Source organism: Oryza brachyantha, chromosome 7 (assembly GCF_000231095.2).
Source record: "Oryza brachyantha chromosome 7, ObraRS2, whole genome shotgun sequence".
Lineage (NCBI taxonomy): Eukaryota > Viridiplantae > Streptophyta > Magnoliopsida > Poales > Poaceae > Oryza > Oryza brachyantha.
In genome coordinates, this window is record NC_023169.2 from 4078933 (window position 1) to 4092605 (window position 13673).

General features: G+C 39.6%; 2 protein-coding genes across 2 annotated transcripts; one reads left to right on the plus strand and one right to left on the minus strand.

Moving 5' to 3' along the window:
• The first annotated feature begins 1501 nt into the window (after nucleotides 1–1501).
• Nucleotides 1502–5360, plus strand: LOC102715494 (bifunctional riboflavin kinase/FMN phosphatase-like). The gene is made up of 10 exons (XM_006657496.3): nucleotides 1502–1975; nucleotides 2080–2266; nucleotides 3178–3308; nucleotides 3415–3484; nucleotides 3767–3832; nucleotides 4018–4172; nucleotides 4255–4350; nucleotides 4569–4720; nucleotides 4796–4879; nucleotides 4967–5360. Exons 1-10 carry the CDS (start codon nucleotides 1900–1902, stop codon nucleotides 5141–5143), a joined length of 1194 nt encoding a protein of 397 aa, XP_006657559.1. The 5' UTR covers nucleotides 1502–1899; the 3' UTR covers nucleotides 5144–5360.
• Nucleotides 5361–8918: 3558 nt separating this feature from the next.
• Nucleotides 8919–12613, minus strand: LOC102715772 (eukaryotic translation initiation factor 3 subunit E). Its single transcript, XM_006657497.2, has 7 exons — nucleotides 12136–12613; nucleotides 11421–11648; nucleotides 11216–11337; nucleotides 10498–10717; nucleotides 9909–10051; nucleotides 9387–9524; nucleotides 8919–9270 (listed from the first exon to the last, which is right to left on the minus strand). Exons 1-7 carry the CDS (start codon nucleotides 12526–12528, stop codon nucleotides 9165–9167), a joined length of 1350 nt encoding a protein of 449 aa, XP_006657560.2. The 5' UTR covers nucleotides 12529–12613; the 3' UTR covers nucleotides 8919–9164.
• Nucleotides 12614–13673: the final 1060 nt, after the last annotated feature.

Here is a 13673-nt window from a genome sequence, read left to right on the forward strand (position 1 = left end):
GGAGTGGCGGCGGCTGACGGGGGTGATTTAGAGGGGGTGAGGGCGGTGGTGGCGCGCGGTTGCGCCGCGCGGACACGAAGGAAGCGGGGTTGACAGGTGCGGACGGCGCGAGGGGCGGAGGCGGGCGTGGCGGCGCGGCAAGTGCGGGGCGCGGCCGATGGTTGCGGAGCGGGATTGCCAATGGCGGTTGCGGGTGATGGGTGATGGGACACGAGTGTTGCTCGCGGCATGGATGCGGCCAGCAGCGACCGGGGAGAGAGGGGAAGGCGGGGTGGACTTTGAGCGCGGGTTGGGCCGCTGCTCGGCCAACGCAGGAAAGAGGGGGAGGAGGCCGAATGGGAAGAGAGAGGAAATAGGCTGCCGGGTGAAGGAGATGGAAAAAAGGGGTGGGCCGGTGGTTTGCTTGGCTGGGAGGGGGAAGAAAAAGGAAAAAGGGAGGAAAAGAAGAAACAAAAAGGAAAAAAGAAAGGAAAAAGAGAGAAAGAAAAGAATGGAAAAAGAAAAATAAAATATTTTGCCTCTAATTTTGCCATTTTTATTAAATTTATTTAAGCAAATTTTATTCATTGAAATTTAAATTTAAATCATGTTAATAATTTTTAACTGCTTTCAGGACATTTAAAATATTACGAAAAGCTTAAATTTAATTAAGTTAAATTACACACTGTGTTTTTCTCCTGTACTTAATTAAATAATTTATTTTTAGTGCATTATCTAATTATTTTTTGTTAGGGTAAAACTCTAGCGGGGACGGCAAATCCGCTCGGGATCCCCGTGCTACCATCGATCAGCCCTGTCGCCGGCCAGGAGACTCTTCACCACCGTCGGATTAGAGATATGATAGTTAGAATCATATTAGAATATAATTAATTTATGTGACTCCTTCTGTACTGTAATTCTTTTCAAATCCATTTCCCATGTACTCCTGTGTATACGGCCTACGAGACTACCCAATATCCCTCTGCTATCCAACACGCCTCTCTCGGTCTCTCCCTCGCCAACGCGCGGCCGCCACACGAAAAATCAAAACAGATCAAAAAAACCCGCAGCTCGCCGGTCGCCCATCGCCCAGGCCCGCTGCCGGCGTCCCCCACCCTCCGCGCGCCGCGGCCGGGCGTCTTGAAGCAGCCGCACGCCGCCGCCCGGCCTTCCCCAGCCGCCGGAGCGCCGCGTGCCGCGGCCGGGCGTCCTCCAGTAGCCGTGCGCCGCCGCCCGGCTTCCCTGCCTCCTTCACGGTTTATTCTTGTGTTCTTGATGAGAGTTAGTTGCAGTTGGAAAGAAACTACTTCTCTGAATTATAAGATTTCTTGTCATCTTCCTTTTTCTTTATCCTCTATATATTTCAAGTGTTGAACCATTGTCAATGAGTAGTTTATTACTTCCACATGTTAATCAATTTCAATTTATGCTCAATTCTATGAATATATGAAACTATGCTCAGTGTTATGTTATATGTACTATATATTATACAACTATTAGTTTAGAACTACGTGGTATTATATACAACAAATATTAGGTTTATGGTTGTAAAAAAAAAATCTTTTCTATCCCTTCTTCCTATTTTGAATATCCAATCTTAAAAACCTGGGCCCGCCTCAGGCTTAACATGTATATTGATATTCTACAAACAGTAGTGATTTTCCACGAAAGCTCAAAAACCTTGAAACGTAACCTGTAATTAATTGAAAATATGATATCCATTCTTGAAAACATTACTGGGCTCACCTTTTATGTTAAAGCAGCTATATGAGCCACTTGCATAATTTTTCTTCTATGGGTACATCTTTGCAAATATGATCTCATCAATGTCATGTTTGCATGAAGATTTGGCTCTTTGACAGGTTGGTCTTTCCATATAGCTTGTTTCTCTTGCTTCAATAAGGTCTTCCATCTTTGCAAATGGCAGCTCCCAAGCCCATTACTCGGCTTATTTCCCATGTCATTCTTGATTTGGATGGTACCCTCTTAAACACAGGTGATTAAAAAGTTGCAAAATTTGCTTGCATTTGTCATTAACCTTTGCTTGGTTGAGTTGTCTCAAATTTATATTTGTTTCTCTTGGTTGTAACCATCTGGCAGATTGTGTTGTAAGTCAACTGCTGAAACCATTTTTAGTTAAAAATGGGAAAAAGTGGGATAGCAAGAAAGCTCATAAATTAGTTGGAAAGACGCCGTATGAATCAGCAGCTGTTGTTTTAGAAGATTATGGACTCCCTTACTCAACAGAAGAATTTCTCTCAATGCTTACTCCCATGTTCAATGAGCAGTAATGTCACTGAATCTTCTTACACTCATAACCGCCTGCATTTCACAGATTGCATATTGCCATGCTACCCAACTGGAGAATCTTCATACATTTCTCTTTTATGGTTACTTTCACATAGTGAGGTTTATTGGATATTTTAATATTCAAGTACCCATGTATGTGTAGTTTGCCAGTCAGTTCTTTTGAAGGGAATAGTACTGGCTTTATCCAGTAGTTAAGATTTTTGCCAATCAGTTGTTACCGTAATATTTTAAATTGTGATTTGCCCTACATATACCACTTTCTCAATGCTTTCTCCCAAATGTTTTCACAAAGAGTCTTAAATCATATCTTCCTTTGGTGTGCCTATGTTTATGTGTTTGAACAGCAGCACACCATGCTCTGATGTATTTGGTAGAAATATGAAATGTCATTAGTAGGTTGGCATTACACATTTCTCTATATTTTATTAGCATATATTTCAATTTGGCTGCAGTATTGGTACAATATAGTGCAAAAAAAATCTAGTATGTCATGGAACCATGTCAATGCCAATCAGAAGTGTTTGTTTTTATCTAGCTTGTATTTGAAATAATGACAAATTACACTTTGCAAGTTACTGTGGAGGAAATTCAGTATATGCTGTAAATAAACAACATAATTACATATAGTATCTAGTTCATTAATATCGTTCACTGCAATTTAAATGTAATGCTCAACTTTCATATAGTGCAGCTAAGTACTTTACTAGATATAGAGAAGAATTGTCCATTGACTAGGAAAAAAAGCATTAGTAAAGCTTGTTATGCTTTATTTTAAGCGAAAGATTTGGAAAGATTGCAATTATTGTTCAATAATCATTTTATCATGCTCTAACTTGCAAAGATGATTGTATTGAAAAGAAAGATATGTCAATCAATTTTATATTGCAGATGGTGCAACATAAAAGCTCTTCCTGGAGCAAACCGGTTGATAAAACATTTGAAGAGTAATGGGGTACCAACTGCTTTGGCTTCCAACTCACCAAAATCAAACATTGAAGCCAAAATTTCCTGCCATCAAGGTAGCCTTCTCTTAGGTTAAAAAGAATATCCTGAATTTGCATATATTTTATTTGATTTTATGGAAAGATATATCATATATCACTACTGTACTCTTACCATGTGTAGGATGGAAAGAGTCATTCTCTGCAATTGTTGGTGGTGATGAAGTAGAGAAGGGGAAGCCGTCCCCAGATATGTAAGGCTGTGTGCTATGTAGTATTACCTCCGTTTCAGGTTATAATATATTTTGGTTTGCTCTAGATTTATCTATGAACCAATGTATATAATTTATATATATGTTTGGATTCATTAGTATCTATATGAATCTAGAAAAAGCCGAAATAACTGAAATGGAGGGAGTATTATTTTTGTTAGTGGTACTTTATGGATCTGTTTTACTGATCTCATCTCGTTTTGTTACCTTTGATCTGCTTGTGTTCTGATATTCCAAAACCTCCCGGGGTCGCTGATATTCAAGATTCTTGAAAGCTGCAAAAAGAATGAACACTAATCCTCCAAACTGCCTAGTTATTGAAGATTCCTTGTAAGTTTTTTTTTCCCTTTTAGTATGCTTCTCCTGTGTGCAACTGTGCATGGCATGACTATGTTGTGTACATTGTATCTTGATCTGTTCTTAAACAATACTATGATGTTCTAACATTTGACTGTGACATGCAGTTTTCTATTCACAACTTTATCTTTAATACCGTGAGTTATTGGTTGTATTAGGCCAGGTGTTATGGCTGGAAAAGCTGCAGGAATGCATGTCATAGCTGTACCATCAGTACCCAAAAGGACTGCTGAATTCAGTTCAGCTGATGAGGTGATCAATTCCCTCCTTGATGTAAAGCCTGAAAAGTGGGGGTTGCCGCCCTTTAGTGATTGTATGCTCTAACTCTTGGGACTATTTTCTGTTAAAAAATTATAGACATCTTTAACTTCTTCATTGACAAATTCTCTGTGTAGGGATTGATGATACCCTACCAATTGAACCATGGTTTATAGGAGGACCTGTGATAAAAGGATTTGGCCGTGGTTCTAAAGTATTAGGAATACCAACAGGTATGGTGTGGCATATAAGTAAAGCTAAATTTATGAGATCTAGTTTTAAAGAGCAGTTATTTTGTAGCTTTGCATTTTATGATTCATATGAATGATTTTTCTTATAGTGTATAAGTTGCATTGTTTATTAACTGGGTGCTATAGGAGTTCATTTTTTTTCGATGTTAGCTTGCCCAATCTTCATTGCGAGCACTGGTAACTATATATTTTCCTTGCAGCAAACTTACCCGCAGAAAATTTTTCTGAAATACTATTAGAGCATACATCAGGGGTATACTTTGGTTGGGCTGGACTTTCAACGCGAGGTATATATAAGATGGTCATGAGCATTGGTTGGAACCCTTATTTTGATAACACGGAGAAGACCATTGTGAGTGTTTCTCGATACATCCCCTCCCCTTCCATGTTTAGTGTATTACTCTATTCTAAAAGACATTTGTGGCAGGAACCATGGTTGCTTCACAATTTTGGTGAAGACTTTTATGGAGAAGAGCTGCGCCTTGTTATTGTTGGCTACATACGACCCGAGGTATTTTTTGACCAGACACTATTTTATAGTGTACATTATATGTTAATAATGTATTTTCCTGACTCATCATATTATGTAAATACCTAGGCCAACTTCCCTTCACTTGAGAGCTTGATAGAAAGGATTCATGAGGATGCAAGAATTGCAGAGAAGGCCTTAGATTTACCTGTATATGCTAAGTACAAAGACTCACAGTATCTTAGAAACTCCTTAAAGGATGACAGCTCGGCTACTGGGAACCAATCAGTTGTAGATTCAAAGTGATCCAAACGTTGTGAAGTGAAAGACATGAAGAATGCTCAATTGTTGTCGATGCAGAAAGAGTAGTATTGTTCTTATCCTTATTTCTTCTACCTATATTTTTTGATTAGTAGTATGTGATTAGTGTACGGTTAAGACATGCAGTAATTTTTAGTCAGTGTATGGTTGAGTAGTGTTTAGTGGACTATTCTTTGATTAGAGTAATTACATAATATTGCCATGTTTTCCCTTGCATGGATTACATTTAGGTAAGAACAAGTATTACCTTTATCTTTTTACTCCTATTTATGCTTATAACCCACATGTGTTAAGGCCAGATTAATTAGGCTCAAAAGATTTGTGAAACGGCTTTCAGTCGAGTTATGAAATTTGTTTTTTCATTCGTATCAAAAACATCTTCCAACATCTGGTCAAATATTTGATGTGACACTAAAAAAAATTCCTTTTCGTGAACTAAATAGGACCAATAAAGAAAACGGCACTATATACGACGTCACTATACTTGTAAACCTTTCGATTCGTCCTGGGTGGTCGGTGTACCCCGCGGGCTGGCACGGCATGACCCAGTGTGGTTATTGGGCCGTGCCAGCCCGACAGGAGCGGGCACGGGCACGGGCGTGCTTGGGCCATCTATAGTTAAGATTCTTCAAACTTTCGATAAATTGCTCATGGCTGCAATGAAGAAAATGTTGGAAAAACTCCCCTCGTAAATTAATAATATGAATATATCAGTATTCTATCAATTGCTTAAATTAGTTTGCAGCATGTATGGCTGTAGTGAAAGAAAATGTTGGAAAAACTCCCTCGTAAGTTGATTATATGAATAGATAAGATTTCTAGCAGATGCTTAAAATAGTCTGCAGCATGTATGCCTGAAGCAACTTACATGTTAACATGATTGGTCGTCATGACAAGTTCCAGACACTGAATCAATCTTGGCATCAAGCTTTGAATTCCTAACTAAGATCATTATCCACAATTCTGCCTCATCATAGCTCATGTTCAGCTTCTGAGAGAGCATGCTGCAGAACATTGGAAGAAACATCTTAGATTTGAAAGAAATTGCATTGCTACATGATTCATCTATTAAGGATAAAAGGCGTGCTGAACTTTGGAACACTGAGAAACCAATATGATTCTTCTTAACTGAGATAACAGAACTGTCGTCAAGTAATGGTTACAGTTTTTTACTGATAAACATGAAGTGCTCCATAAAACGTGGAAAGCAGATGACTGACGAAAACAATGCAAGACTGAGCAAAGGCAGAGAACCAACTTGTTGTAATAAAATCATAATTTACAGCTACCACTGTCATTCATCTATGTGAACTTTTGCATGTAAAAAATAGTGATTAGAAGATAGAAACACCCACCCAATATCAATGCACCGATGAAAAGTTATATTGGGTGGGTGTTTCTATTTGTTGGTCACTACTTTTCTGATCGTTGGATCTAATAGCACATATCCTACTCAGCTAGATCCAATGGTGAAAAATGATTTGGTCACCGGTACCTCGAGGTACTTTTTGTTAGACTAGAGCAAATCTCATGATGAGAAATAATTTGGTGCCTCGAGATATTTTTTGTTGGACCAGAGCAAATCTCTTTGAAGATGAGCAATTTTACTGTCTAACAAAAAGTATCTCGAGATACCGGTATCTCGCAGTACCAAATCGTTTCTAATCATTGAATCTAACAGCACATATCCTACTCAGCTAGATCCAATGGTAAGAAATGATTTGGTACCTCAAGATACTTTTTGTTGGACTGGAGTAAATTTTTTTGAAAATAACCATACGAGCATTTTCAAGGAATTCATCTCTCAAAGGGACAGTGATGAAATTCCCTTCCTCAATGCGCTTTCCAAGGAAAGGATCATTCAATATGACTAGAAAGGTAGCCATTATTAGAACAAAGAAATGCAAGATAGTTATGTAAGAATCAGATATATATATAAATAGCCCAACGATATTTGGTGATGCAAAACCACAGCTGTGGCCAGAGAAGAAATTATCATTTAAGGGGGAAAACAGAGAATATAGTAACAAACAATGAGCATTCAACTCCAGAAACATATACAGGCCAGGAGAACAGGCCTTTTGAGACGCGTATATATAAGTATGTGAGTGAGAGCTAAACTTTAACTTTCGAATCATAAAGTATTTCTAGGGCAATGTAGCCGATACAATTGCTGGGGCAAGTGTAACTTAGAGCTTAACCCTCCACCAGAGATCAAAGCTAATGTAGCCCCGCGTCAAATGTCAAGTTCTGTCAATGATTTTTTAAAAAAAAACTTAAAAAAGAAGGTGACAATATGCCAAGGATAATTAATTGTATTGATTTATATGATATTTTATAAGAACCTTGTGTGTACATATTTATACTCATGGATAAATACTAGTCCATATCGGACATGAAACATGTTTGATAAAGATAAAAGAAAACATACAAGTCTTGATCATCCATATAGGACGCAACATATGTTTTCTAAAGACAAAAAAAGATATGCAAGTCATGATTGGACGCGAGAGTTAATTCATATCAAACACGACATATGTTTCCTAAAGACAAAAGGAAACGTACACATCCTGATCAGATGTTAGACTTAATTCATATCGAACATGACACATGTTTTCTAAAGACAAAAAGAAACATACGCGTCCTGATCAGACATTAGACTTAATTCATATCGAACATGATACATGTTTCCCAAAGACAAAAAAAACATACAAATTCTCATCGACACTAAGACTTAGACCATATTAGACATAACATATATTTCCTAAAGACAAAAGGAAACATACCAGTCCTGATCAGAAATTCCTAAAACTTGTCTAATTAATAGATAGAATTAAACTATCATGTCATGGTGTTTATAATTCTTTCTTGAGCTCTAACTCTTTTGGATAGGTTTTGCCTCTGCTGATTGTGTTTTTTTTTCTTAACCGAATCCATCCTCGGGAGCTATAAAATAGGGATCATTGATGAAGGTGCTCTTAGGGAGGGAAATGAGAGGGTTTTTTCACTGCTTAATATTTGCAGATAATATGAAAAACATATCTTAAGTATGTGATTTTTGGTAATTTGGTTAATATTAAAATAGTAGCATTAAGAAAAAAAACTTATTGTAACTTTTGTAAAGATGGAGGGAGCCATGACCCCTTTTATCTTTACACGCTTGGTCCCAAAACTTTTTCAACTTTTCTCACAATGTATAAGTGAAGCATAAGAGGTAAGTTTTCTCATAATGTACTCACTCCATGTTTAGTTTACATCATTAGTATTATTGAGAAATTTTATACAAATATGCACAATTATAAGTCAGTCTGAAGGCTTCTTTAGTAATACATCAGGTTATCACAAAATAATTAATAATTATATAAATTTTTTGAATAAAATGATTGGTCAAATGTGGATTGAAATGTTAAATAAAAAATGGAGACAAATGTGGAGAGTATAGAGGATTTTGTATCCCATCCCACATAATGGGCCTGTGGCCAATCCATTACGGATGTGTGCTTGGATTTGAGCTACTACACAGGATCAGTCCTACTCCTATGTGGGCAACAAATAACTAGTGAAAATATGGGCATACGTTTGGCTAAGGATTCATCTTAGCAGTTGAGCAAGTGCCGAGTAGAAGCGTAGATCACAACCAATATTGTAGCTATAAAGATCCAAACCAAGATCACTTCGATAATAGTATTTGCCGGGTCCAGGCAGAAAAGCATCGAACATATAAAACTGTAAGAAAATGGCCACAATTACGCGCTTCACAGGATCAATCAGCTATGCTTGATTTTGTAGTACTAAAGAGAAAGGAATTAACTTCAGCGACGGGATTCCAGGTACAAAATATAAAAAACGTCAGCATATGCTGTAGAGGACGACAGATCACTCCTTGGTAACCTTAAGTAATGATAAGGTGGAGTTGATGCTAAACAACAAGACCCCAAAAGTTTACAAGGCTGTCTCTACTTAAATAATACTGGGCACTTCAAAACTGTAGTTTTCGCTGTCAATCTCAACGTGTTGCCTGTTGTGCTGCTTGAGCTGGTTCCACAATGTTCTTTGCTAGCATGAAAGTGCGCATGTTAAGATTCTTCAAGCTTTCGATAAATTGCTCATGGCTGCAGTGAAAGAAAATGTTGGAAAAACTCCCTCGTAAGTTGATAATATGAATAGATCAGAATTCTAGCAAATGCTTAAATTCATGGCTGCAGCATGTATGCCTGAAGCAACTTACATGTTAACATGATTGGTCGTCATGATAAGAGTTCCAGACACTGAATCAATCTTGGCATCAAGTTTTGAATTCCTAACTAAGTTCATTATCCACAATTCCGCCTCATCGTAGCTCATGTTCAGCTTCTGAGAGAGCATGCTGCATAACATTGGAAGAAAATCTTAGATTTGCAAGATACTGCATTCCTACATGATTCATCTATTAAGTATAAAATGTGCTACATTTTGGAACACTGAGAATTTAGTTAAGACTGTTCCTGAGACAATAGAACAGAACGATGAAAAGATAACTGTCGTCAACTAATGATTACAGTTCTTTACTGATAAACATGAATCGTTCCATAAAACATGGAAAGCAGATGACTGACAAAAACAATGTAAGACCGAGCAAAGGCAGAGAACCAACTTGTTGTATTCAATATATGATTTAGTAAAATCATGATTCATAACTACCATTCCCTGCCATTCATCTATTTAAACTTTTGCATGTAAAGAACAGTGATTACACAGACAGAAGACTCACCCAATATCAATGCACCGATGAATACGGCAGTAGGTTTCAAAGATAAACAGACGAGCATTTTCAAGGAATTCATCTCTCAAGGGGACAGTAATGAAATTCCCTTCCTCAATGCGCTTTCCAAGGAAAGGATCATTCAATATGACCTACAAGGTATCCATTAGAACAAAGAAATGCAATATAGTTATATAACAGTATGATCACCATTGAGAAGGTAATGCTATCTATCTATCTATCTATATATATATATCTATATATATATATATATATATATATATATTTAAGGAGGAAAAACAGCGAATAAAGTAACAACAATGAGAATTCAACTCCAGAAACATATACAGGACACGTGCACAGGCCTTTTAGATATGTGGATGTGAGTGAGAGCTAAACTTTAACTCGCCAATCATAAAGTATTTTTGTCAGGTATCATATGCAGAAGTATAGCAGGAGAACATTCATATAGCAAAAGGATATCTTGCCAACAAAGAAAGGGGAAATTGTCTTTCAATATTTTTATATTTCAATAGTAATGTATTATGCCAAGAAACAAATTAATGATCGAGATGGACTTTAAAACATGCTAACATACCTGTTCACACTCTATGAGTTTCTGTTGTGCACCATCAAAATCATAGTTAACATACAAGCATTCAAGGAATTCAGTAATGGGATCCTTGTAGCTGTGCTGTTCTTGCTGAATGACTTTAATCAACTCTTTAAGCATGTTCCTTCTCCTTTTGTTCACAACAACCGCTGTAGCAAGGTATCTCAGAAGATGGGGCGCATTTGTCTGGATCGCATTCAAGTACCTGGGAAGGCAAAAGGTGCAATTGAAAATTAGCTGAGATAAAAGAAATATAGTTTTGTTATTGGAACTAGATAGTACAGAAAAAAAATAACCAAGCAAATGCTTTACAGATGACAGAAGCCCCTTGGCTCTGTAATCTACTATTTAATTTTGTTATTTCCATTTTCTTCCAGTTCAGCTCAGCCAGAAAAGAAAAGCTTCAAAAATTATGTATCTTAAAATACTGTGTATACCAGTAAACATATTCTAGAGTAATAACTCAATGTACAAAAAATATGTAGATTCTTTTAAGTGTTAGCTTCATGTGGTCTCTTTCCTACAAATTTAGCCATGACATAAATTATTAATACCTTACCAACTTACCAGTAACGAGAAGTCATTTAATGTAAAATTTTATAACAGCATTGCTTAATGGTTATTATGCCAAAGCCAGATTGCTTTTGACTGTAACAGCACAAGACAAGTGAACACAATAATGTTGGGAATTTCATAAACAAACCTGTCCTGGAAGAACAGATCGATGATCCCGTTCCTGCCATTTTCATGGTTAAAGAAGATAAAGATACTCCAATGCATCAGCCATATCCTATTTTGGAGCTGATTTAGTGGTGATGAGAAGTTCTGTGAGAAGGAACAAAAATATTATATAAGCACCTGACGAACCCTAACAAAAAGTGATACTCAAATCAGTTATTCAAGTGAACCTTTGAATCAATAATCTCCTTCAAACGGTTGAGCTCCTCCAGTGCAACATCCCAGTTCTGCATCAAAATCTCGGCCGCCAGCTTTCCCCACAGGGCACTCAAGCTCCTCTCACTGTTTGTGCACAGAGCACGATATTGATACAAGTAGACAGCAGCATCTGAGTAATTTCCGCAGTCAAATTGAAATTTGGCATACTGATACAGAGTCTCAATCTGCTCAGGACCAATCTGCATCATTAACAAGAATGCAATTATTCAGTTGGTTTGTACAAAACATGCCATAACTATACTACATAGCAACCTAAACGGCTACAAACAATCATGTTAACAGAATTCGACAATTAAAGCAATGGGCAATGAGGAATAATGAAATGGACCCAAGACCTACATAACAAGATTTACTCGTATACATAGCACACCCACCAAAACTCATGCCAATTTACAGTTATTCTAGACAAAGGATTCTCCCACTATTTTAACTATCAGTTATGTTCACAATTACAGGGCACCTGCATCCCAATACCTCACAGATTCAACTGTGACCCAAAGGTGAACAAAGTAAATCACCAATCTTTCGCTTCGCCACCTGCAATCCACAAAGGCTGGCACTGGCAACCTTCACCAATTCAAACGAAGAACAGATCTAGCGAGCGGCGACGCGAGCACGCGAACCGGACAGAGGAAGTGAGGGCGCGGATTCGAATCGCGGGCGGACCTGGAAGCGCTCCTGGAGCATGTGGAGGTTGTACTGCTTGTCGGGCCTGAGCTCCTGGACGAGCTGCGGGTTCTGGAGGAAGGAGACGATGGGGGCGGTGGCCTCGTCGAGCGCCCTGAGCCTGGAGACGACCTCGGTGCGGCGGCGGACCATGTCGTCGGGGACGTCGTCGGTGTCGTGGAGCGACTTGTGGATGTCCATGGCGTAGTCGACCATGTTGGTGCCCCGGAGGAGGCGGAGCTTGGCGTCGAGGATCTCCTTGTTGGCGTAGAGCTCCCGCTCCTGCAGGAACTCGAGCAGCGGGAAGACCAGGTGGCAGTCCATGTGGCCGGCCATCCGCGCCGTCAGGTCGTGCCTCGCCATGGCCTCCCTCAGCTCCTGCTCCTCCGCCATGGCCGCGGATTTTGGCTGCTGCCTAGGGTTTTTAGGGTTCGCGGGGTGGCGGCGCGAGGAGGAGGAGGAGAAAGAGGAGGAAGAGGGTGAGGTGGCGGGTTGGGTTTTGGGCTTTTTGGCCGTGGGCTTTCAGGTTTGTGAGGTGCTGCGTCCACGTGGATCGTGCGGTCGGATACGTGTTCTCATCGTCGACCGACATTGAACATTAGACCACGGGGATCAAACAGCATTCTTTATCTTGTTAAAAATAAAGTAAGTAGGTAAAAAAATATTGTTTCAGCTAGAGGCGGTAATGGGACCTGATTCCCGATTTTTTATGGTGAATTTATACATTAGACGATGGAGATGGTTGAAATATACCATCCATGGAGAATCAAATGATATCAATCTAATCCCTATCGGGGATGGCGACAGTGCGCTCTACTTCACATCTTTATTTCCCGCGGTGACCTGTTTACAGCGTGAAAGGACCTAATGTAGACTTTGGATATGGATTCGATAAAAAAGCCCACAAGACATGTTATATAAGCCTAACCAGCTAACCCTAATCCTATTCAGTATTGGTCATCGCTGTTCTTCACTCCCGCTGGCGTGTCGTCTCCTCTCCGCCCGATGCACCAGCGTCACACCCTCTCTGCTCAACCACCGCCACCTCAACGATGCCCACACTTGTCCGCCCGCTCGCATTCCAGCCAGCGCGCCACCCGTCCGCTGGACTATGCCGGACCACCGCCGTTCGCTGATGCGCCGCCTCCTCTTCACTCGATCGTCGCCTCCACCAACGCGCTGGCTCCCACACTTCTCTGCCTGCCTACCTCCCCGCTGGCACGTCGCTCCTCTGCGCCAGTCCGCCGAACTACGTCAGGCCACCGCCTGTCGGCGTGCTCCCTCACAGGACGAGGGAAACCAAGGTGAAAAATCACCGTGGTTATCGGGGATGGCTTAAATATAAGCCGCTGTCGTGGTTGGCGAAATGAGGACGGAAAAATTTTATCACCGCGGATACGAGGACGCAGCAGTGACCCCTAACGGTGAATTACTCATTGTTATCTCTAGCTCTTATTCTTCAAAAACAGAGCATGTGAGAAGAAAGATGTTGAACGAGGGTATGCAGATCAATTTTACCGTAATTAGCACCAATTAAT